The 24,544-nt window shown below is 45.4% G+C and overlaps 1 protein-coding gene across 4 annotated transcripts in view; it reads right to left on the bottom strand.

The window, feature by feature from the left end:
- Positions 1–24,544, bottom strand: part of LOC102939986 (ankyrin repeat and fibronectin type-III domain-containing protein 1) — a 562,352-nt gene that overhangs the window by 156,668 nt on the left and 381,140 nt on the right. For 3 of the 4 annotated variants that reach the window (XM_043524023.1, XM_043524024.1, XM_043524025.1), the window contains one exon: positions 4,512–4,552. In XM_043524023.1, coding sequence (XP_043379958.1) covers positions 4,512–4,552 — 41 coding nt within the window. Of the gene's footprint in view, positions 1–4,511; positions 4,553–6,282; positions 6,581–24,544 lie in introns of those variants that run through there. The other variant, XM_043524027.1, reaches the window with a different exon arrangement.

The raw sequence follows: 24,544 nt of genomic DNA, 5'->3' as shown, positions 1-24,544 counted from the left end.
AAACTGTGGATTTGTGTCTCCACAGACAACATCCTTGTTAACAGCAAAAATGTTTTTAAATAAATAATATATAGAGGTGAGAAATAACAGACCTCAACCCTATTGTGCCCCTGCAAATTTGTGTACACAGAGTCAATCCCTTACCTCTCTCTAAAAGTGCAAAGTTTCAAAAAGTTCAATGAATAGAAGATTGTAGGGGGCTGAATAGATCTGGTCAAGGAGAAGAAGTCTGGAGATAAATGTGAGAAGGGAGGGACAGGCAGTGGAAACAAAAGTGAAACTGTTTGAGCAGCATATTCCAGAAGCCTTGAGATCTTTCTGAGTGTAGCCTTCATTGATTTGAGATCTACCATACCATTCTCTCACTAGAAGGGAAAACCTATAATGGCAGCAGGCCGTAAAGGAGACCCAGTTTGGGAATATTTTAATGAAGTTCCTCTACCTGTTGGTAAGACAGGCATGTGTGCAAAATTCAAACAATGCAACAAAGAAATGCAAGGCCTGGCTGCCCGAAAGAAACAACATCATGAGAACTGTTCCTTCTCAGGAGGAAGCTGCACTGAAGATGATGAAAGGAACATGTCTGAACATGCAGGATCTTCATGTAGGTAAACTTTTTTATTTCATACTTCTTTCTTAAGGACTGCCTGTCTTCCTTCTGGACTAGTCTTGAATTCTCATGTTTGAGCAAAAAATATAGTTGTTACTCTATGGTACTATCATTTCAGATGCAGTTGTGATAAAAAATAAATAGCTGAAATAGGCAGATCTTCCTTTTACAATTTCAGCTTTAAAGTAGATCTGAGTGTCAGTGAATGCAATGAGTAATACTAAATGAGCCGTATGGTAATAATAATTAAATAACTGCATTGACTTATTTTGTTTAGGAGAATCCATCCTCAACATACAGGATTCTGAAGACTATCCACCTTCAAGATCACCATCATTTTCTATAGTTTCAGAGTTATCTGCCAAAGATAGTGTTTCAGTCACATCATGTATGTTGCATAGCCACAGTATATCACCTACAGCAAAAGAAAAAAAACAACTCCATCATCCAGAAACAACCACAGATAAGTTTGTGATAAGAACCAGCAGATTACAAAAAAAGGTAATTGATGAAAAAATTGCTCGGTTTGTTTATGCAACAAACTCTCCTTTCCGTATGATTGAGAACCCACACTTGATTAACATGGTTCAGTCTTTAAGACCAGGATACAGTCCACCCAACAGAGCAGATGTCACAGGCCAATTGCTGGATAAAGTGTATGAAAGAGAAATTGAGCAGTGCGCAAAAGGTCTAGAGGGTAAAATTGTTAACCTGAGTCTTGATGAGTGGAGAAATGTCCACAATGATCCTATTGTACGTGCTTGTGTGACAACAGAAGAAGGGAATGTCTTCTTTACAGAAACAATTGATACATCAGGAAATGCACACACAGCAGAATACTTACAAGACATAGCAGTAAAAGCTATAACAAACTGTGAAAAAAATTCAAATGTCTAGTATGCAGTTTGGTCACAGACAATGCTGCAAATGTATCCAAGATGAGAACAAATTATTTAGAAGAGAATGAAGAGAGTCCAAAGCTAATAACACACGGTTGCAGTCCTCATTTGATTCACCTCCTAGCCAAAGACTTCAGTGTTCCAGAAATAAAGGCTAACATTGTTGAAATGGCAAAATACTTCCGTAACAACCACTTTGCAGCAGCTGCTCTGAATAAAGTGGGAAGAACCAAGCTAACTCTCCCACAGGACGTGCGATGGAACTCAGTAGTGAACTGTTTTGAGCACTAGATCAAGAACTGGCCTAATCTGATGACAGTTTGTGAACAAAATCGTGAAAAAATAGATGGCACCGTCACAGCCAAAGTTCTCAACATGGGGCTTAAGAGAAATGTTGAACACATGCTGAGTATCCTGAAGCCTGTTTCTGTAGCCTTGAACAAAATGCAGGGAAATAGCTGTTTTATTGCTGACGCTGTTGAAATTTGGAAGGAACTGAGTGAGATCTTCAAAAGAGAAATATACAATGACAGAGATAAATTACAAGCTTTAAAAAACTGAATGGGACAAGCAATAGCTCCAGCTCATTTTCTTGCACATAGTCTCAATATTCGGTACCAGGGTCAAACCTTAACTGCTGAAGAAGAGGAGTTGGCTATGACATGGACATCCAGCAATCATCCCTCCATAATGCCAACTATAATAAACTTCAGAGCTAAGGGTGAACCATTCAAGAAATATATGTTTGCTGATAATGTTTTAAAGAAAGTCACACCAGTGAGCTGGTGGAAGTCACTAAGGCACTTGGATTCAGAAACTCTTGAAGTGATAATCTCACTGTTAACAGCAGTAGCTTCTTCTGCTGGTGTAGAAAGAATATTTTCTTCCTTTGGACTAATTCATTCCAAACTGAGAAATCGTTTGGGACCTGAAAAAGCAGGAAAGCTTGTTTTTCTTTTCCAGATTACGAACAAACAGGAAAATGAAGGTGAAGACGACTGCGTTAGCTGCAGAAACCAATATTTTAAGCTTTTCATGTTGACCTGGCTGACACAGTTGATTTAATTTTTGTGGTTTTTAAAAAATATTTCGTTTAACTATTTTAGTTAAAAACAATTTTAACAAAAACAAGCCTGATTTTAAAAAACTTGAATGTTTAACTACATTAAAAAATTTGTATGCTTGTTTTGTTAAAATATTATATGTTTGCTGTTGAAGAAAAAAAATCCAGAATACATAACGTTGTTGTTTTAGTTAAATAAAACAATTTAAATGTCTGTCTGGTGATGTTCTCCTTCTAATACAGCATGGCATGAAAATCCTACAAATATTAATGATTAACCTGTTGAATTGGAGATAGTTCACCTCCCAATTACTTCATAAATATCTGCTTCAATTACCTTTGGTAAATTAAATAACCAAACAATCATTCATTTTCTGATATAGCTATAAAACTAATCTGAAAAGTTTTCAAAATAAATCACTTTAAAAATGTATAGTGTGTACCTTCTAAAAATGAAACTTACATCTATCTCTGAGTTGTGAAGAATATATATTAAGGTTATAACAACCAACAAGAATGCACTTTTATGGAGAAATCCATGATTAAATCGAGTCTTTCTGACTAGTGATTTAAATCATGATTTAAATCAATTTGATTTAAATCAAATACACTCTGATTGCAAACCATGCTTGCTGCTAGACACACCATGATGAAGTCTGAAATTCTACTAGTACTCCAAAGGCATCTATTCTGATGCTAAGAGTAATCAGACAAGGCAGTGACAGAGGCTGTTGTCTTGTGCTCACCACACATTTTGTACTCAGTGCTGAAAAGGAGCCTTCTGGAGATGCTCTTTGGAAAGCGACCAGCAGAAATAAATAGCAGAACAACTCTATTTTTAAAGACATTTCTCCCCATTCCCATCCCCTTGAAGGAGAAAATTCCAGTGCTGTTCCCAAAAGTTACAGCTCGCTTCCACAGCTTCCGTCACCAGAAATACCTCAACACTCTATTTTTGCAGATTGAAAAAGCTCAGAAGGTTAGGAAAAAGGCCAAAGCAGTGATGACAACAGACTATGCACACACTAATAAACGCTCGACATCACAGTGCTGCAGGGCCACAGGAATGGCTCCCTTCCAGTCAGGACTGGATGCTGTAAGTACCTCTCCAGTTTTTAAGAGAAGTCACTCTTATCGAAAGATCACATTGGCAATGCTGCATTTCAAACAGGAAGCCTTCACATTCTGCAGCTCTTTAGGTACCTTTCTCTACCGAAAGGCCTTGCATGTTTGGTGTAACTACCCAAATTCTGCAGAGATGAGGGCTTCGGTTGTACTTCAGTCAGGGGCCCAGAGTTTGAAAATGGTTTAAGGGCTTTATTCACTCTGTCTCGTAGGAATGGCCATACTGGATCAGAGCAACGGTCCTGCCTTCCCTGTTGCTGGTCTGGTGGTATATTAGGAGAGCCTTCGTCTGTGACTACTGATACAGTGGCTCCAAAGAGCCCTCTTTCCCCGTTTTGCCCTCACAGGTGATGGCTTGTATCAGATGGAATGAGAGGGAAGCATTTGTGTCAAAATACTGGCAGTGAAAAACTGGCTCCAAGACCAGCCAGTTACAACTTACAGCAACAGATTGTCCAGACCAACCACACAGTGTTCCGTACAATTCCAGAGCAAGGAGTAGCAAAGGTGGGAAAGACCATCTTTGCAACCCCCTCCTCCCAAGGCTGCTGGACACCAGCCTGGTCCCTGATACCAGGCAGAGCAGCCTTGATTCTTCCTGACCCCATCTGGGGATTTGCATATGTCCTGAAGCAAAGCAACTGACAGCTCTTGCAGTGTCGTCCTAGCAAGGGTAATTGCAGAAGCTATTCTTATCCATTGACATGGCTAATCTTAGTGAGATACAGTGTTTCTCTCAATAATACATTGCAACTGTGAATTTCCACTCAGGTGCATGCACTCTCTCTCAAACACACAGGCCACTGGCACTTACTTTGGTTGGTAAAAGTCCTTCTTGTCCGCTGACCCAAGGCTCTGTAAGACAAAAACAGACATGTTTCTTTAAGCCCCTTTCATTCATCTGCCTGCCAGGAACACCTACCCCATGCGGAGAGAGCAACAGAAAGCATTCATGTGTGCATGTAGGAATGGGAATAGCACATGGATCCTTTCACCCCCAGAGGCTGGGTTCAAATCCAACTTCTGCCACGAGCCACTGAAAATCATGGATGCCTAATGGCTTTCTCAGTGGCCTGTGTGAAGTGAACAGGTGGCAGGAGTTGCCACCGGCAGCTGCATTCACTGCCTCCCCTGCAGGCAATCTCAGTGGAGACCAAGGACTGAATAGGTCATGCGGACACAACGATCCTCTTACTCCTAGATACCAGGTTACAATCACGCTGGGGGGGACAGCTTGCATTGCCATTGCCTCAATAGTATCAGCCCTGGGGATGAACAGGAGGCTGTGATGCCCCTGGCTGGAGTGGCAACATTTCTCAGGACACTCAACAAGCATGTTGTGCAGCAGGGCGGGAGGGGTTCACAAGCTCTGTATTCAGATAAGCAGAAATGCCACCAGGCCCACGGTTCGCAGATACAGTTTGACTCACTATGCATCCTAATCTCTCTCAGCCCCTGTCTGGCCACCTCACCCTGCAGCTGAGCACATCGTGAACTGGTTACTGGATTTTACCCTGTGAGGCAGAGAAGTGCTATTGTCCCCGGGCTACAAAAGGGGAAGTATGGCACAGATTAACTGATCGACTTGCTCAAGGTTACACAGCATGTCTGAGCTGAACTCAGGTCTCCCAAGTCCCAGTCTCAACCACTCAGTACATCACACTAGATGAACTGTGTCAAACTCCAAGCATGGATCCACAAATGCCGGTAGAAGAGGTGATCTGACATACAGAGAGATTCCCATGTGCTATTGTTTTCCAAGTGTAGATGGTTTAATGTGGTGTCACCAACAACACCATTATTAAAAGTTTGACAAAATCTCAAACCACCTGCTCTAAGACAGTCTAAGAACTTTGTATTTTCCAAAGCGTGTCCCACCCTGTCTCAGTCTTTCAGAAGGAAAATACCACAGGATGGATTTCCAAAGGGGCTTGCTGAATGCATGCAAAACCTGCTCTGGCAAAGGTAGTGTGTTTTGGCATGCATTCAGCAAGCTTCTGTGAATTCCTGTTTGCATGTGGGAGAGAGCGTACGAGAGTGTGTGGGAGAGAGGGTGTGCCAGGGGCATGCAGGTGTGTAAGAGGGGTGGACAAGAGGGTGTGTGTGACAGGTGTGGAAGTGTGTGAGAGAAAATGCACATGTGGATGTGCGCATGAGAGGAGGTATGGTTATGTGTATGGTGACTCTGTACACAATGTACATGTCTGTATATCAGCTGACCTTTCCTGGCTACCCCAGCAGCTGATTCTGGGGGGAAATACGTTCAGACAAATCACTCTCGGCCCCTAGAGAAAGGAAACAGAGAGATGTCACCCAAGTCCTAGGCAGGTGAGGAGAGCCCCACACCCTCAGCTCTCCTCTACTCTGGGACCCATTCCTGACAGACAAAACCTCAGGGCTGCAAACTAACTGGGGGTAAGTGATTGCCCCATGTGAGATATAAAGAGAGAGGGGCACACTGAGCAAAAGCCAGACCTCTTGCACTTCTGGGGAGTGGCTGGGGCCAGGCAAGGTGCTGCCAGCAGCACTTCCACCAGCAAATGGACATGGAAGGGAGGGAGAGAGGGGAACCAGCAGAGCCATACCTGGTAAGCAGACTTTCAGCAGCTGCAGTTATCGCCTTCAGGCTGCGCTGGGGCAAGGGAGAGACAGCAAGACAGACAGACAGACCAAACCTTAGCTTCAGCAAGCCCCACCCATCGTCCCAGTGCTAAGAACCCTCTTTTCCTCTTTGTACTGCCTGGTCTTTGCTCTCGCTGCTTGTTTTCTTATTGTCCAACCTTCCCTCCTCTCCCCTTTCAATCTTCCTCCTCGCAGAGTTGAAGATGAGGATGGTTTAGCAGGGAGGATACAGCCCCCAGCTCCGGACCAGCAGCAGAGTAGGAGAGGATGTGTGTGCATGCGAGGAGCAGGCTTGAACTCTGGAGCTGGTGTTGTACTTTTACACTATGGTTGCCAGGCAATAGCTAAGGCTAACTTCAAAACAGTGAGAAGCAACCAGGCAGAATACTAATCAATGGAGCAGTAATCACCGCCCCCACTGAATTCACAACACCAGCCTCCTCGCCTCAAGGGACCCACTGGTTGTTTGCACTATTTAATTGAAAAGCAAGTGGCTACACTGCCTCTTCATTGAGAATTTCTAAGCCTTTCAGTGCCTGTCCAAGCACACTGGGTAGGAAGCAATATGCACCCAGCCCCTTATAGGTGGGATGTACTACGGCCCTATTTCCAGAAGGCTTTCACTCGAAACTAATAGAATCATAGAATCATAAAAGATTAGGATTGAAAGAGACCTCAGGAGGTCATCTAGTCCAACCCCCTGCTCAAAGCAGGACCAACCCTAACGAAATCATCCCAGCCAGGGTTTTGTCAAGCCGTGCCTTAAAAAGCTCTAAGGATGGAGATTCCACCACCTCCCTAGGTAACCCATTCCAGTGCTTCACCAGCTCCCTAGTGAAATAGTGTTTTCTAATATCCAACCTAAACCTCCCACACTGCAACTTGAGACCGTTGCTCCTTGTTCTGTCATCTCCCAACACTGAGAACAGCCGAGCTTCATCCTCTTTGGAACCCCCCCACTTCAGGTAGTTGAAGGCTCATTCTTCTCTTCTGCAGACTAAACAAGCCCAGTTCCCTCAGCTCTCCTCGTAAGTCATGTGCCCCAGCCCCCTAATAATTTTCGTTGCACTCTGCTGGACTCTCTCCAATTTGTCCACATCCCTTCTATAGTGGAGGGACCAACACTGGACACAATACTCCAGGTGTGGCCTCACCAGTGCTGAATGGAGGGGAATAATCACTTCCCTCAATCTGCAGGCAATGCTCCTACTAATACAGCCCAATGTGCCGTTGGCCTTCTTGGCAACAAGGGCACACTGCTGACTCATATCTAGCTTCTTGTCCACTGTAATCCCCAGGTCCTTTTCTGCAGAACTGCCGCTTAGCCAGTCGGTCCCCAGCCAGTAGCGATGCATGGGATTCTTCCTTCTTAAATGCAGGACTCTGCACTTGTCCTTGTTGAACCTCATCAGATTTCTTTTGGCCCAATCCTCCAATTTGTCTAGGTCACTCTGCACGCTATCCCTACCCTCCAGCATATCTACCTCTCTCCCCAGCTTAGTGTCATCTGCAGACTTGCTGAGGATGCAATCATCCCATCATCCAGATCATTAATAAAGATGTTGAACAAAACCGGCCCCAGGACCAGCCCCTGGGGCACTCTGCTTGATAGCGGCTAACAACTAGACATCAAGCCATTAATCACTACCCGTTGAGCCCGACAATCTATCCAGCTTTCTATCCACCTTATATTCCATTCATCCAATCCATACTTTTTTAAGTTGCTGGCAAGAATATTGTAGAAGACCGTATCAGAAGCTTTGCTAAAGTTCAGATATATCACGTCCACCACTTTCCCCATATCCACAGAGCCAGTTATCTCATCACAGAAGGCAATCAGGTTGGTCAGGTATGACTTGCCGTTGGTGAATCCATGTTGACTGTTCCTGATCACCTTCCTCTCCTCCAAGTGCTTCAAAATGGTTTCCTTGAGGACCTGCTTCATGATTTTTCCAGGGACTGAGGTCAGGCTGAACTGTCTGTAGTACCCCGAGTTCTCCTTCTTCCCTTTTTTAAAGATGGACACTATATTGGCCTTTTTCCAATTGTCCGGAACCTCCCCCAATCGCCATGAGTTTTCAAGATAATGGCCGTTGGCTCTGCAATCACATCAGCCAATTCTCTCAGCACCCTTGGATGCATTAGATCTGGACCCATGGACTTGTGTATGTCTAGCTTTTCTAAATAGCCCTTAACCTGTTCTTTCACCACTGAGGGCTGCTCACCTCCTCCCCATACTGTGTTGCCCAGGACAGCAGTGTGGGAGCTGACCTTGTCTGTGAGGACCGAGGCAAAAAAAGAATTGAGTACTTCAGCTTTTTCCACATCATCTGTCACTAGGTTGCCTCCCCCATTCATTAAGGGTCCCACACTTTCCCTGACCTTTTTCTTGTTGCTAACATACCTGTAGAAACCCTTCTTGTTACCCTTCACGTTCCTTGCTAGCTGCAACTCCAGTTGTGTTTTGGCCTTTCTGATTACACGCCTGCATGCTCGAGCAATATTTTTATACTCCTCCCTAGTCATCTGTCCAAGTTTCCACTTTTTGTAAGCTTCCTTTTTGTGTTTAAACTCACCGAAGATTTTTATGTTAAGCCAAACTGGTCGCCTGTCATATTTGCTATTCTTTCTGCACATTGGAATGGTTTGTTCCTGCGCCCTCAATAAGGCTTTTTTCAAATACAGCCCGCTCTCCTGGACTCCTTTCCCCCTCATATTAGCTACCCAGAGGATCCTGCCCATCAGATCCCTAACAGAGTCAAAGTCTACTTTTCTGAAGTCTAGGGTCCGTATTTTGCTACTCTCCTTTCTTCCTTTTGTGACAATCCTAAACTCAACCACCTCATGGTCACTGCTGCCCAGGCTGCCACCCACTTCTACTTCCCCTACCAATTGTTCCCTGTTTGTAAGCAGCAGGTCAAGAGGGAAAATGGCCCCTGGTTAGTTCCTCCACTAGTTGCACCAGGAAATTGTCCCCAATACTCTCCAAAAACTTCCTGGATTGTCTGTGCAATGCTGCATTGCTCTCCCAGCAGATGTCAGGGTGACTGAAGTCCCCCATTAGAACCAGGGTCTGTGTTCTGGAAACTACATTTAATTGTCAGAAGAAAGCCTCATCTACCTCATCCTCCTAGTCTAGTGGACTATAGCACACACCCACCACAACATCACCCTTGTTGCTCTCGGTTGACTCTCAACAGGCTTTTCTCCAGTTTCATATTGGAACTCTGAGCAATCATACCGCTCTCTTACATACAATGCAACTCCCCCAGCTTTCCTCCCCTGCCTGTCCTTCCTGAACAATTTATAGCCATCCATGACGGTGTTGCAGTCATGTGAGCTACCCCACCAAGTCTCTGTTATTCCAATCACATCATAGTTCTTTGACTGTGCCAGGACTTCCAATTCTTCCTGCTTGTTTCACAGGCTTCTTGCGTTCGTGTACAGGCACCTAAGATAACTAGCTGATTACCCTCCTTTCTCAGTATGAATCAGGAGGCCCCCCTGTTGCACCCTCCTCCTTGTGTTTCCCCCTGGTATCCCACTTCCCCACTTCCCTCAGGGCTTAAGTCACCATCCCCCAGAGAACCTAGGTTAAAGCCCTTCTCACAAGGTTAGCAAGCCTGCCTGTGAAGATAGTCTTCCCTCTCTTCATTAGGTGGATCCCATTTCTTCCTAGCAATCCTTCTTCCTGGAACAACATCCTAAGAATTCAAAGCTCTCTCTCCAACACTACCTGCGTAACCACGCATTTACCTCCACAGTTCGATGGTCCCTACCTGGGCCTTTTCCTTCAACAGGGAGGATGGACGAGAACATGACTTGCACCTCAAACTCCTTTATCCTTCTTCCCAGAGCCATGTGGTCTGCAGTGACCTGCTCAAGGTCATTCTTGGCAGTATCATTGGTACCCACGTGGAGAAGTAAGAAGGGAAGCGATCCGAGGGCTTGACCCGTCTCGGCAGACACTCTGTCACATCCTAAATTCTAGATCACACTTCTCGAGTCTTTCACTCTGGTCGGCAGATGGATGACTCTGTCCCCCTTAGGAGGGAGTCCCCGAGCACCACCACCTGTCTCCTCCTCTTGGGAGTGGAGGTCGTGGAACCCCCATCCCTAGGACAATGCATCCCATGCCTTCCAGTCGATGGGCTCTCCTCCTGATCCCTTCCCTCAGGTGGCTCTTCCAAATCATTCTCCGCAATAGTACCTGTGCAGAGAGCCTGAAAACGGTTTCTTACCTCTATCTGCATAGGGGGTACCTGGGTTCTCCGCATTCTTGTCTGGACATGGAGCTGCACAATGTTCCTCTGCAATCAGTTTGAAATCCCCTCTCGGAGATGTGCACTTTACCGCTCTGCTCTCAGGGAAGCCTCTCCCCACTTTGCATATGTTTGGAAAGCACCTGCTTCTAAACCCATTGCTACGGCGATGAACACCCTAGAAATACCTAGCAATAAATCATTCTTCTGGAGCAGCGACCTCAGACAGAAAGTCTGAACCAGTCACATGAGGCAGCTCCCAGGAATTGCTCTGGAACCACATGTGGAAAGACAAACAATGTATAACTACCTGGTCACCCATTCTGGGGCAGTGTGGGAGGTGGGGTTGCTCTGCAGTGCCCCTTCAGGGCCACGCCTGGTACTTCAGGCGCTCCCTGCCTGAGTCTGCAACCTCTGGCTGCCAGCTTGGGGCAGGGTAGCCTGTGCCGTAAGCTTGGTGTCAGCCTCTGAACAATCAAGTAACTAAACAGCAACTCCTGGTTCCACTGTCTGCACCTTGAAACAAAGAGGAAATAAAACAACCTTCAAATGCAACAGCTTAGCTGCAGCACGTAGGACCAGGCCCTGGCTTCTGGGTTAGCCCTGAGGCACTCCTCCTCTGTCCCAGTGTCACCCAGCTCTGCCCCTAAGCAAACACAGGCAAGCCTCTGTAACTGGCCTACTGGTTCTTGATTGATCAGTATGTCCTCCTGGCCCTGTGGGGGGATCATCTCGCCCAGCTGAGAGGATTTTCCTTGGATGGGGAATGTCAGGGCACTGATGCCTCCAGTGGAGACAGAGAAGGCCTGACTGACCCCCTCAGAGGTTGTTAGTTACCTATTGGTAGAGAAGTAGTCACATATAGGCAAATAGCCCATTTAACCAATACTGGAAGAATATACCGTATGTGACAGAGGTTAGTCACACTGCTTAGTGCACAGCTGGAAGGTGCTCAGCGCCTACAGTGACAAGAGTGCCTACACTGAACATTACACAGTACAATACCGCTGTGACCTGGGCAGTCAAAGCAGCAGCAGTCCAAAGCCCAAGAAGTCCGTGCACTGTATTTCCTGAAATCAGCCTTAGGTGCTGGAAGCATATCTTGCGCCTTCTAATGGAGAACCTGGTTTTCACCAGTCTTCATTCGTAACCTTGTTTTACTAATCAGCACCCTGCAGACCTCATTCTCCTTCTCAACAGCCTTCCCTACCAGCTTTGACTTGCAAATCCTGTTCTTCACTCAAAAAGGCCTTCTCCTAGCAAGCCCACTTCACCTTCCCAATGGTTATCACTGGGAGACAGCCTCTTCCAAAAGCACTCCTACCTTACCCAACATCAGCCACAGTCATATCCCACTTCAACGGCTACATGGTCTTCTGCCATGGATCGCACCCCCTTGCAGTAAGAGAAAGACATTCAGAGCGAGCACCAAGTTTTCACTTGTCCCCATGAAAGACTCCCATTACTTCTTCAAATGACCGCATCATAGGGACCTCACAACGCCTCTAGAAGGCACCTTTGGAAATGCTTAATCCACGATAAGGGGTTCACTCCAATTCCCTGCGAAGTCAATGGAAAGACTCTTATTGACTTTACTGGGAATAGGTCTGGGCCTTACCAGTCCAGGTAACAGAGACTCACCAACAGTTTTTTGGAATAGCAGTTCTTCCTAGTACATTAATAAATAGCAACAACAACAGTAATAGTACTATCACCTACACAGCACTTTCACTTTTTTCAAAATGCTGTACACATGCTTGCTCAACACATTTCTTGTAGAAGACAGCTATATCCGAAAGAGCTACTTTGCCCAGTTATAGGAAACTGGGAATTTCTGAGGCATGATCCTGCTAATTATTATCCAGAAAATCTATCTACAATCCCTAGTGAAAGAATAACACAAATAATAAGAAAAAATTCTAAGAATGTGGTCCAGTGAATCGGACCTGGACAAGGAACCAGGATTCCCAGCTCTGCAATTGGCCTGCTGGGTAACCCTAAGGAAATAATTTCCCCTCTCCATGCCTCAGTTTCTCCATCTTTAAAATGGGGATAACACCACTAAGCTTCCTTTGTGAAGCTCTTAGAAATCTATAGATGAAAGTGCTTTATAGGAGTGAAGTAACACTATTGTTATTATTTACCTTCAAGACAATGGAACCAGGAACAATAAAAAGTTGGGATGACAAAGAATAAATCTCGCCAGACAAACTTGATTTCATTTTTTCACAGAAAAACACTAATGGTTGAAGGGGGAACAGGAGATAGACTGGTCATATATTTGGATTGTAGGAAAGTTCTTAACATGATGCTCACGGAATGTTACCAGCACACTTAATTCAGATTGTCTTGAGTACAGATGCTGCCAAATGGGTGAAATTTGCATTAAGGACTATAATGGCCATGTACTCAGTCAGTGAAAGGTGGAATGAAGGAGGGAAAAAGAGGGAAAATTTAGTCAGGAAAAATGTCCTGATGCTGAGATTTATTAGCGTTTGGAAGAGTCTTCAGAGTGGAGGGGATTTTTAAAATTGCTCAGGATTTTTAAAAGCTGTCTAGATAAAGCACTAAGCAACATGCAGAAGGGACAATTCCTGCCCTCATAGGGAGATGGTCTAGTTCAGTGCTTCTCAAGCTATCTGATGTGGCGGACCGGCAATTTTTTCCCCCAATGTGCGCACAGACCGGCAGCCGATGGCTCGGTCCGCGGACCACCACTTTGAGAGGCACTGGTCTAGTTGATTCATGTCTAAATTCTGTGACACCCAACCTGTGCCTGATGACTGAAGCAGGCAAAGATGCTCCCTGGAATGAAACCTCTAAGGTTTGACACTTAACTCTCTGGTGATAGGAAAGGTTCCTACCCCTGAGGTGGGCATGAAATGATCTGAGATTTAGAGCCTACATATATATCTCTCATTATATTACTGGGCCGTCTGCTTTCTTGTTTCTATGAAGACTGATGTAAAAGCAGAGCAAGGTGCTGCAGAGGGGTGATACTGGAGGAAGCACATTGTCTCTCCTAAAATATCTGCAGAAGCCACTGAGGTTCTGGCTGACCTGTCGTTCCTGCAAAGCAAGCTGGAGCCCAGGAGAGAAGGAAACAAGGAATGGAGGGTGGTGACTGAGTTAAATCAACAGCGCCCTGATCCAAGCCCCACCTCACGGTTCCTCACCACTCTGGATGAGTCACCTGGAGCACAGCCTTGCGCATTTCTCCTTGTCTGCTCATTTCATTGATGACTCAGGGTTTAGGAAGCACACTCCAAATCCCCTAATGAAATAATGGAGAGGAGTCAGTTTTATCGTGCTGGGTGTATTTTTAAACATACATTTTTACATGATGCTCAAGTCTGTCTCTAAAGCTCATCAGCCTCAAGAGATAGGGAAAAGAATTCCTCGCTATACAGAAACATTTCAGCATGATGGAAGGGGCCACTTGAGACAGAGGAACAGCAGCCCAGCCCATCTACCAATCCCCCCAGCATGGAACAGGGAGAGTGAATGTGATAGAGTCGGGGGTGGACGTGCTGCTGCCAGAGACATTGCACATGCTCCATCTCCTTGTACCCCAGCAGGACAATGCAGGTGGTGATGCAGTGCTGTTACAGGTGCTCTCCATAACCTGGCCACAATCCATCTCCCAGTTCTCCAATAAGGTGCTCGGAACACCGTGTTGTTGGAAGGCCCATCCTTCATAATGTAGATCTATTCTATCTTCCAACCCTAGACAGCTCTCTGCCTCCTCCTCAGCCTTACAGATCACCTTGGTGAACAGCTTACCTAAAATCAATGAAGCAGCAAACGAGGAGACTAAGGCCTGGTCTACACACAGTTTTTGCACCAGTATAACTCCGGTGTTAGGGGTGTAATTGTTTACCGATATAGTTATACTGGTTATAACCCCACGTGTGCCTGTAGTTATACTGCTGTAAAGACCCCAGTATCGCTTATTCTCCTTCCCATACAGGAATAGCTATATCGGCAAAAGCACCTTTATACCCCGTACAACTGCATCCTTATTAGGGGATTGTATGGCTTTCAATATACAGTACCAACATAGTTAAAGAGATACAACTTTCTAGTGTAGGCAAGACATACAGTGACGGCAGGGGAAAGCTGGTTCCAAATGTGACCGACTGCAGCACAGACAGCTTTGGTGTTCCTATCCTGATGTGACTGTGGAAGGTAAAAGAGTTGATTTTTCTCCTGCCCCACAGCATCCATGATGTGTTGGATAAAGAACATCTCTGTTACACATTCAACGCCTGGTTCCACGCCTAAAGTTAAGGAGCAAGAGGTCACCCAAGAGATCTTCCAGAGAAACAAAAGAAAACTGGACTCACCATTCCTGATATTTCTAAGCTAAAACAACAAGAACTAAAAGATTCAGTCTTCTTTTTCTTCTCCATAAAAGAGGAATAGCAAGGGCACAAACTCAACTTTTCAAAATCCTTTTAATCCCACTGCAGCTTTGATGCCGTCCAGACCAGCTATGCAACACACAATCACATTCAGAGCTGGCAAACTATCGAGCACCACCAACCCCCTTGCCCAGTAAGATCATCAATAACAAAAGAACATATATAAATCTAAGTCAATGAAATTATCTTTTTCTCATTTTCCTGAAGCCGTTTTGTGTGACTGGCACATAAGCTGCTGTTGCTAAACCCCCTTCTCGCTGCATCCCACCCTGTTTTGAAGAGTACATGGTGCAGAGAGGACTATACCCCAAGTTTTAAGGCCGAGCTTTTAAAAAAATATCCCAGAAAGCCTTTGCCAGGATTGGTGCATCAATTAAAGGATGTGCTGGACCAATTCACCTCACTTGTACCTGATGAGAATCAGTGCAATGTGTTGCACAGATGAAAAAGCAAAACCTGTCAAAGATAGCTCTGAATTCCAAAATTAAGCACAGCTGGAAAGAAAATCTACAAGAGTTTCAAAACATACTGCATGTCCAGGGCCGAAGCAAAGGCTGGGCTGATTTTTATTTTGTTTTTTGAAGACCTGCTTCAAGGCAAACTGCAGATACCATAGACATCAAATTAATTGCGCTTTTCACTCAATTAAAGGCTACCATGTGCAGTCTCAGCTATCTACTTCTGGGCAGTGGCCTCAGTAGGAGAATAAACTATTAATGAGCCTCAGGAAGTTTTGTACAATTTAGAAACTGCACCAAAATAATCCCTAAAAGACAAGCAGCTGCTGCAGGTGACAGTTTTCTAAGTCATTCCATTAAAAATTGGCCCAGTAACTCGTAGGGTAGTCACTGTTTGTGTAAACACAGAGGAAAGAGAAAGAAAGGGATGTTATTTTTCCAAGCTGCCAGAGGACCTCACAAGAGACTGTTTTGGGCCAATCTCAAAAAACAAAACAAAAAAACCCAACAACACTGAGTTATAAAACTGTCATCTACCCCTTGCCTCCTTGAGGGATTTCTCTCCCATCTAGAGCTGCCACCCATTCTCCTGTGGCTGCTTAGGACTCAACACTGAGAGCTTTATCCTAAGACATGCTGGACCCCTTTGTCTGTCACTGACTTCAACAGCTGCAAAGGGTGCTCAGCCCACTGGAAGGATCAGATCCTAGGAACTGAGACATTTATGTCCTGTAAGCCCTTGGCATCTCCCCCATGAACACTGGCAGTCTGTATTTAAAGCATGCCCACTAGGCAGCTCAGTACACCTGCAATGCACTGCATCAGGAGTTGATGCCTGACTTTCCTAAGGGCAAACAAACCCCCATGCCTCAGGGTGCAAACTGATGGTTTGCAGGGCTTACAAAGGAATTCCCCTCACTTGGCCCATTTCAGGCACAGCACTTGGAAGGTTTTTAGCCCTCCTCTGACCAGGGAGGGATGGATCCTTGAGCAACACGGACGCACACATTACACACACTTCTCTCACATGCTTAACCCTTTATGGGTCAGGCACAGTTCAGAGATTAAAGGACTGTAGCATTCCCACTATGCTCACACCTCACTTTACACACAGCCAAGCTTTGTTTCACTGGCTCTGCAGCTCCTAGTCCCAGCTCACTTCTTCTCCTCCCCATCCCAGCCATGCCTCCTCGCTACCCTCATTGGGAGAAGGGCTAGACAGCATGCTCCTGCACCACTGTATCTGGCTGGCTCCCTAAGGCCAGCTGCTAAATTAATGTGGCTCGCCTGCCATTGCTTGGGGTAACCCTGCATGTGGACATCCTCTCACTGTTGCTGTGCCTCTCTTGGGCCTTGTGGACCTAACAGTTAATAAGACCCTATCTCTGAAGCAAAAAGTATTGGCTGCTGTAGGAACTGGGAAACCAGGCTAGATGAGCCAGTAATCCCTTCCGATGAAGCAAATCTTCGACCAGCTCACACCCTGAGTGTTTACTGAAATCCCACTGCACCACCTTTGGGAGTCAGTTCTGTCCCTGGAAAGAATCTGTGATCTGTTCTGTGCCTTGCAGACTTCTATCTCCCAGGCTGTCCCTCATGGAACTGCAGGCCTTTGCTCAGGTGTCAGGAGAGCACTACATAAGTATGGCCAACATTTTCCAGCACAGGGGCCTAGAATAGGGCAGTTGAGGCCCAAAAGCAGAGGCTTGATTTTCAAAGGTGCCAAGTACTCGAGCTCCCACTGAGTTCAGAGGGGACTTGGGTGTGCTCAGCATTGTGTGTTACACTGAAGAAGCTCCGGTAGTCCCGGTGCCAGACATACACCCATGTGACTCCACTTGCTTTCTCCTTCAGTGAAAAGATCATGAGAGGCGATGGATGAGCCACCAGGCATATGGCACAGCCACAGAACTATGCCAACGCTCTTAACATTTTCATTCTTCAGTGCCTAGCTCATCCCAGCATGGCTCCGAGAGAGGATCTCACACTTGCCTGTGAATACTGACTGATGTTGCACATGGGTGGGTGTGCATGTGTTAGTATTTCCCTGACTGGTCTCTGCCGCAAGATGAAATGTGTTTTGAAAATTGAAAAAAATCCCTTTATCCATTTCTGAATTTTGGGAGTCGTGGCAACAAAAATAACCAAAGTTTGTAACTTAGCCTGGAGATTGTGCTCAATAAGAATTAGGGCATTTGCTAGGCTTCCCATTATGGAAAAGTCCTATAAGAATGTAATAGAGAATTATATCCCTGCTGTAGAATCCTGTAGGTTGAGTCAAAGAATCAGTGGAACGAACACCTCTCAATATAACAGTCTACAGGACTGAAGAGTAATTTCTATGGAATCCTGTTAGTTTCACCCCCATTCGGTTCTGTAGTACGTATCCAAAAAGTGTCAAAAAGAGTGGATTTTATTAATGAACCTGTGGACATCTACAAATTGTATAGTGAACAAAGCAGACTCCTCTATGTGGCTCCCCCTTAAAGACCTCAGCGCATGTATTCCATCATTTAAATAAACAAGTCTCTAATTTCATGTGGCTTGCAAAACCACCAAGACTCACCAACCATCAGAATGATGGACTGGGGCTCCCCAGTATACCGTACTGCCTGAGGGATGTGGCCAGGTGGTGTCCAGATATACAGCCCACTCTGGCTTGGGACTGAAAGGGATGTAACTTTATCCTGGCAGGACATTCAAGCTATCCCCTTCTCAACCTTCCCAATGCCCCCCTCAGTTCCTTGCAGGTCACCCTACATGAAGGGACGAATTTACTAAAATCTAACCTGACCATCCTCCCCAAAATTCCCTTTATGGAACAATCCACATCTGAGAAGCAGAAGGAAAACCTGTAGTAACATCCTGTGGGAATCAGGGAACATCAGATGCATTTCAAACTTGCCCGAGAAGAAATCCAGCATTTTTTTCCTCCATCAAAACCAGAACCTGCCGTTAAAGCTATGCTCAGATGCCTTCCTGACCCCACCACCTCACTACAGGAGGAATGTACCACCAAAGCAAGTGGATACTCACACTTTGCTGGCTCAGGTTACCAATGGCTGAATGTTGCTACCGATCATTCATCCTCCCTCTTGGCCAGGACCAAAAGCAATTTTAGAGCTTGGACTCTCTCCGGGGGGTGAAGCTTGGAAGTGAATCTGCTGCCATGTGAAATGCCCTTCATCTTTTCCCATCTTCTTGACTACAATTGTGAAGGTTGTGGGTTTGAGTCTCACCTGATCTCACACTGAAAGGTCACCCAGCTACAAAATGGGTATCTGATCCACCCAGTTAGGGCAGTCAGAAGTGATGTTGGCCTCACCACTCCCTTGTATAGTGGCGGCAATGAAACAGGTGCCTAACTGTGTCAGCCTGATAAGCTCAGGGGAAATTTTTTTTAAAAGAAAAAAACCAACTCTCTCTAGAAGCATTAGCCTGATTTGTACTGTTAGTCCTGAGAGAGAGTGCAAAACACTTTCATGCCACAGAAGTCCCTTTACAGTCATGTTTCATCAATGGTTCTCAATGCCCAGGGTGATGGGTCTTCACCTGGTGGTTCCCACTCCACCATTCTGCCTCTTTTTCATTCCTTCATTCCTTTCAACATCTTACAATCTTTCCATCTCTGACTCTTCCACCTGCTTAGTTTTCATTGGCCTATGGTGACAGAAGTGCGTGGCATAGAGCCACCATGCTGCCAGTATGCCATCTAAGGATGCCTCAAAACCAGGGTATCTGTCCTCTTGTGTTCAGCTTCTTTGTGTACAGCTTGTCCAATTGGCTCTTATGGGACATCTGTATATTATTACTGGTTTATGAAAAATAAATAAATCTTTACTAAAAGAAAGGAATTAACTTTCTATGGACACTTTCCATGGGATTTGCATGGCGTACATATGCAGCTTGGGAACTATGCAGACTTTGGATAAGAACATAAGAATGCCCATACTGGGTCAGCCCAAAGGTCCATCCAGCCCAGTATCCTGTCTATCGACAGTGGCCAATGCCAGGTGCCCCAGAGGGAGTGAACTTAGCAGGTAATGCTCTAGTGATCTCTCTCCTGCCATCCATCTCCACCCTCTGACAAAACAGAGGCTGGGGACACCATTCCTTACCCATCCTGGCTAATAGCCGTTCATGGACTTAACCTCCATGAATTTATCCGGTTCTCTTTTAAACTCTGTTATAGTCCTAGCCTTCACAACCACCTCAGGCAAGGAGTTCCACAGGTTGACTGTGCGCTGTGTGAAGAAGAACTTTCTTTTATTTGTTTTAAACCTGCTACCCATTAATTTCATTTGATGGCCCCTAGTTCTTATATTATGAGAACAAGTAAATAACTTTTCCTTATTCACTTTCTCCACACCACTCAAGATTTTATATACCTCTATGATATCCCCCCTTAGTCTCCTCTCTTCCAAGCTGAAAAGTCCTAGCCTCTTTAATCTCTCCTCATATGGGACCCATTCCAAACCCCGAATCATTTTAGTTGCCCTTTTCTGAACCTTTTCTAATGCCAGTATATCTTTTTTGAGATGAGGGCACCACTGCAGTATTCAAGATGTGGGCGTACCATGGATTTATATAAGGGCAATAAGATATTCTCCATCTTATTCTCTGTCCCTTTTTTAATGATTCCTAACATCCTATTTGCTTTTTTGACTGCCACTTCACACTGTGTGGCTGTCTTCAGAGAACTATCCACGGTGACTCCAAGATCTTTCTCCTGATGAGTTGTAGCTAAATTCGCCCCCCATCATATTGTATGTATAATTGGGGTTATTTTTTCCAATGTGCATTACTTTACATTTATCCACATTAAATTTCATTTGCCATTTTGTTGCCCAATCACTTAGTTTTGTGAGATCTTTCTGAAGTTCTTCACAGTCTGCTTTGGTCTTAACTATCTTGAGCAGTTTAGTATCATCTGCAAACTTTGCCACCTCACTGTTTACCCCTTTCTCCAGATCATTTAAGAAGCTCTCTAGGTCAAGAAACTTGTAAACTCTGCTAGCAACCCCAGTGGAGCTTGTAAGCTCTATGGCTCAACAGCATGCAGTGTGACTCTCATACACACACACCTTTTTCCCATTTCAAGTTGTCTTTTTTTTAATCTAGGAAATTAAATACATGAAATTATTAATGCAACATGAAGGTTGCACATTTGAAATATAATAAGCAAGGAAATGGTACTAATGAAGGTTCATCAGTAAAATTTACGAGTCGTCTTACACACATTCCATTTTCTCCATTAATCCTACAAACTACTAGAGTAAGTATACACACGTTGGGAAAGTTATGCATGTGCTTAGGTGTTTGCACAGTCAGGCTTATACGTATACTTTAATATCTTACTAGTTGTGTTATAAAATGTTAACCATAAGAGCATATGGGATGTGCAATATGGCTAAGTTAGCATTGCTGTTGGAACCTGACATTTTGTTTTCCCTGACTTTCTGTGATTTCACCTGCGACACCTTAATGTTGCATTAACACAATGCTTGGCATTTCACACATACATTTTTTTATCTCTGCGCATATTGGCCCATACATGTTTATCTTGGTTCCAAGGTAAAGATACATATTTCATCACTGAAGAAAGGTGGCAGGGGAGGGGAGAAAAGAAAAGAATGGCAGAAAGAAGGCTTAGAGCAGTGCAGTCAGCTTTCAACTCCAAGGGCCTGTCATTAATTACACCCTGTCCTATGGTGTATACTTTAAACTCTGCATTACACAATCCCTGTCCCCTTGTTGTGTGTCATTCATTCTGACTACAAGTCTGCTCACCAACCTATCTAATTACAGTGCGGGGAGGAAAATTACTGGGATCCTTCCCTTCTGGATGCTCCTCTCAATCAGCTGCATGCTCCCGAGTGGCAGATGATCCAGTGCAGCAGCTCCGGCTCCCCATTTCCTGGGGAGCCATGGGGAGGAGGAGCTCCCTCTTCAGGGAGGTGGCAGGGAGTGTCAGGGAAGCAGGCCTCCATGAAGTTAACGCAGATCCAAAGGTCAGGCAATTTGAACCATCCTCCCAAGGTAGCAGATTTCCCCTCTATCCTTTGGCCTTAAACCTGCATGTGCAGCCTCGGGAGTGGACTAGCTTTGAGACCGACCTATTAAGGGACATTTGGAAGTAGCCTACCCTGTGCACATTGAGGAGCATACACTGCCCTGGCTCAACAAACAGATCAAACCTATTTCCCCAAATCATGCTGACTTTCTGTACGATTTAGGCTCTTGTCCTTTCCCTGCTCTCTCTGCACATTCCCTACCTTCAGGGCACGTCACGCTCAGAAAAACCATAGCGGTGGACATCAGGTCAAAGGGTCTACTACGCCAGTGAGTCTGTCTGGCCCAGCTTAGACTAAACAATAGCAGAGACTATAATTACCATTGTCACATGGAGCCCCACATCCCCACCCCATGGCCAAATACTGGGTTGCGATTTGGTGCTAGTCAGCCACTCTGGGGAAATGTCTATTCTATTCTACATAAATCTTTATACCACACGCATCACTGTAGCACCTGAGCATCTCCAAGTAGCACGTTAAGCAACATGACTACACATCTGCCATGTGTCTGTTCTCTCATTGGGTGCAGTCATTATGCTATATAAATACACATGTATTATACACACAGAGAGAGACAAATCCATCACTATATGTTTATAGAATCATAGAATCATAGAATATCAGGGTTGGAAGGGACCCCAGAAGGTCATCTAGTCCAACCCCCTGCTCGAAGCAGGACCCAATTCCCAGTTAAATCATCCCAGCCAGGGCTTTGTCAAGCCTGACCTTAAAAACCTCTAAGGAAGGAGATTCTACCACCTCCCTAGGTAACGCATTCCAGTGTTTCACCACCCTCTTAGTGAAAAAGTTTTTCCTAATATCCAATCTAAACCTCCCCCATTGCAACTTGAGACCATTACTCCTCGTTCTGTCATCTGCTACCATTGAGAACAGTCTAGAGCCATCCTCTTTGGAAGCCCCTTTCAGGTAGTTGAAAGCAGCTATCAAATCCCCCCTCATTCTTCTCTTCTGCAGACTAAACAATCCCAGCTCCCTCAGCCTCTCCTCATAAGTCATGTGCTCTAGACCCCTAATCATTTTTGTTGCCCTTCGCTGGACTCTCTCCACTTTATCCACATCCTTCTTGTAGTGTGGGGCCCAAAACTGGACACAGTACTCCAGATGAGGCCTCACCAGTGTCGAATAGAGGGGAACGATCACGTCCCTCGATCTGCTCGCTATGCCCCTACTTATACATCCCAAAATGCCATTGGCCTTCTTGGCAACAAGGGCACACTGCTGACTCATATCCAGCTTCTCGTCCACTGTCACCCCTAGGTCCTTTTCTGCAGAACTGCTGCCTAGCCATTCGGTCCCTAGTCTGTAGCGGTGCATTGGGTTCTTCCATCCTAAGTGCAGGACCCTGCACTTATCCTTATTGAACCTCATCAGATTTCTTTTGGCCCAATCCTCCAATTTGTCTAGGTCCTTCTGTATCCTATCCCTCCCCTCCAGCGTATCTACCACTCCTCCCAGTTTAGTATCATCCGCAAATTTGCTGAGAGTGCAATCCACACCATCCTCCAGATCATTTATGAAGATATTGAACAAAACCGGCCCCAGGACCGACCCCTGGGGCACTCCACTTGACACCGGCTGCCAACTAGACATGGAGCCATTGATCACTACCCGTTGAGCCCGACAATCTAGCCAGCTTTCTACCCACCTTATAGTGCATTCATCCAGCCCATACTTCCTTAACTTGCTGACAAGAATGCTGTGGGAGACCGTGTCAAAAGCTTTGCTAAAGTCAAGAAACAATACATCCACTGCTTTCCCTTCATCCACAGAACCAGTAATCTCATCATAAAAGGCGATTAGATTAGTCAGGCATGACCTTCCCTTGGTGAATCCATGCTGACTGTTCCTAATCACTTTCCTCTCATGTAAGTGCTTCAGGATTGATTCTTTGAGGACCTGCTCCATGATTTTTCCAGGGACTGAGGTGAGGCTGACTGGCCTGTAGTTCCCAGGATCCTCCTTCTTCCCTTTTTTAAAGATTGGCACTACATTAGCCTTTTTCCAGTCATCCGGGACTTCCCCCATTCGCCACGAGTTTTCAAAGATAATGGCCAAGGGCTCTGCAATCACAGCCGCCAATTCCTTCAGCACTCTCGGATGCAACTCGTCCAGCCCCATGGACTTGTGCACGTCCAGCTTTTCTAAATAGTCCCTAACCACCTCTATCTCCACAGAGGGCTGGCCATCTCTTCCCCATTTTGTGATGCCCAGCGCAGCAGTCTGGGAGCTGACCTTGTTAGTGAAAACAGAGGCAAAAAAAGCATTGAGTACATTAGCTTTTTCCACATCCTCTGTCACTAGGTTGCCTCCCTCATTCAGTAAGGGGCCCACACCTTCCTTGGCTTTCCTCTTGTTGCCAACATACCTGAAGAAACCCTTCTTGTTACTCTTGACATCTCTTGCTAGCTGCAGCTCCAGGTGCGATTTGGCCCTCCTGATATCTTTCCTACATGCCCGAGCAATATTTTTATACTCTTCCCTGGTCATATGTCCAACCTTCCACTTCTTGTAAGCTTCTTTTTTATGTTTAAGATCCGCTAGGATTTCACCATTAAGCCAAGCTGGTCGCCTGCCATATTTACTATTCTTTCGACTCATCGGGATGGTTTGTCCCTGTAACCTCAACAGGGATTCCTTGAAATACAGCCAGCTCTCCTGGACTCCCTTCCCCTTCATGTTAGTCCCCCAGGGGATCCTGGCCATCTGTTCCCTGAGGGAGTCGAAGTCTGCTTTCCTGAAGTCCAGGGTCCGTATCCTGCTGTTTACCTTTCTTCCCTGCGTCAGGATCCTGAACTCAACCAACTCATGGTCACTGCCTCCCAGATTCCCATCCACTTTTGCTTCCCCCACTAATTCTACCTGGTTTGTGAGCAGCAGGTCAAGAAAAGCGCCCCCCCTAGTTGGCTCCCCTAGCACTTGCACCAGGAAATTGTCCCCTACGCTTTCCAAAAACTTCCTGGATTGTCTATGCACCGCTGTATTGCTC

This window comes from Chelonia mydas, chromosome 10, assembly GCF_015237465.2.
Source record: "Chelonia mydas isolate rCheMyd1 chromosome 10, rCheMyd1.pri.v2, whole genome shotgun sequence".
NCBI classification, from domain to species: Eukaryota; Metazoa; Chordata; order Testudines; family Cheloniidae; genus Chelonia; species Chelonia mydas.
This window is presented reverse-complemented; position numbering and strand designations above follow the sequence as displayed.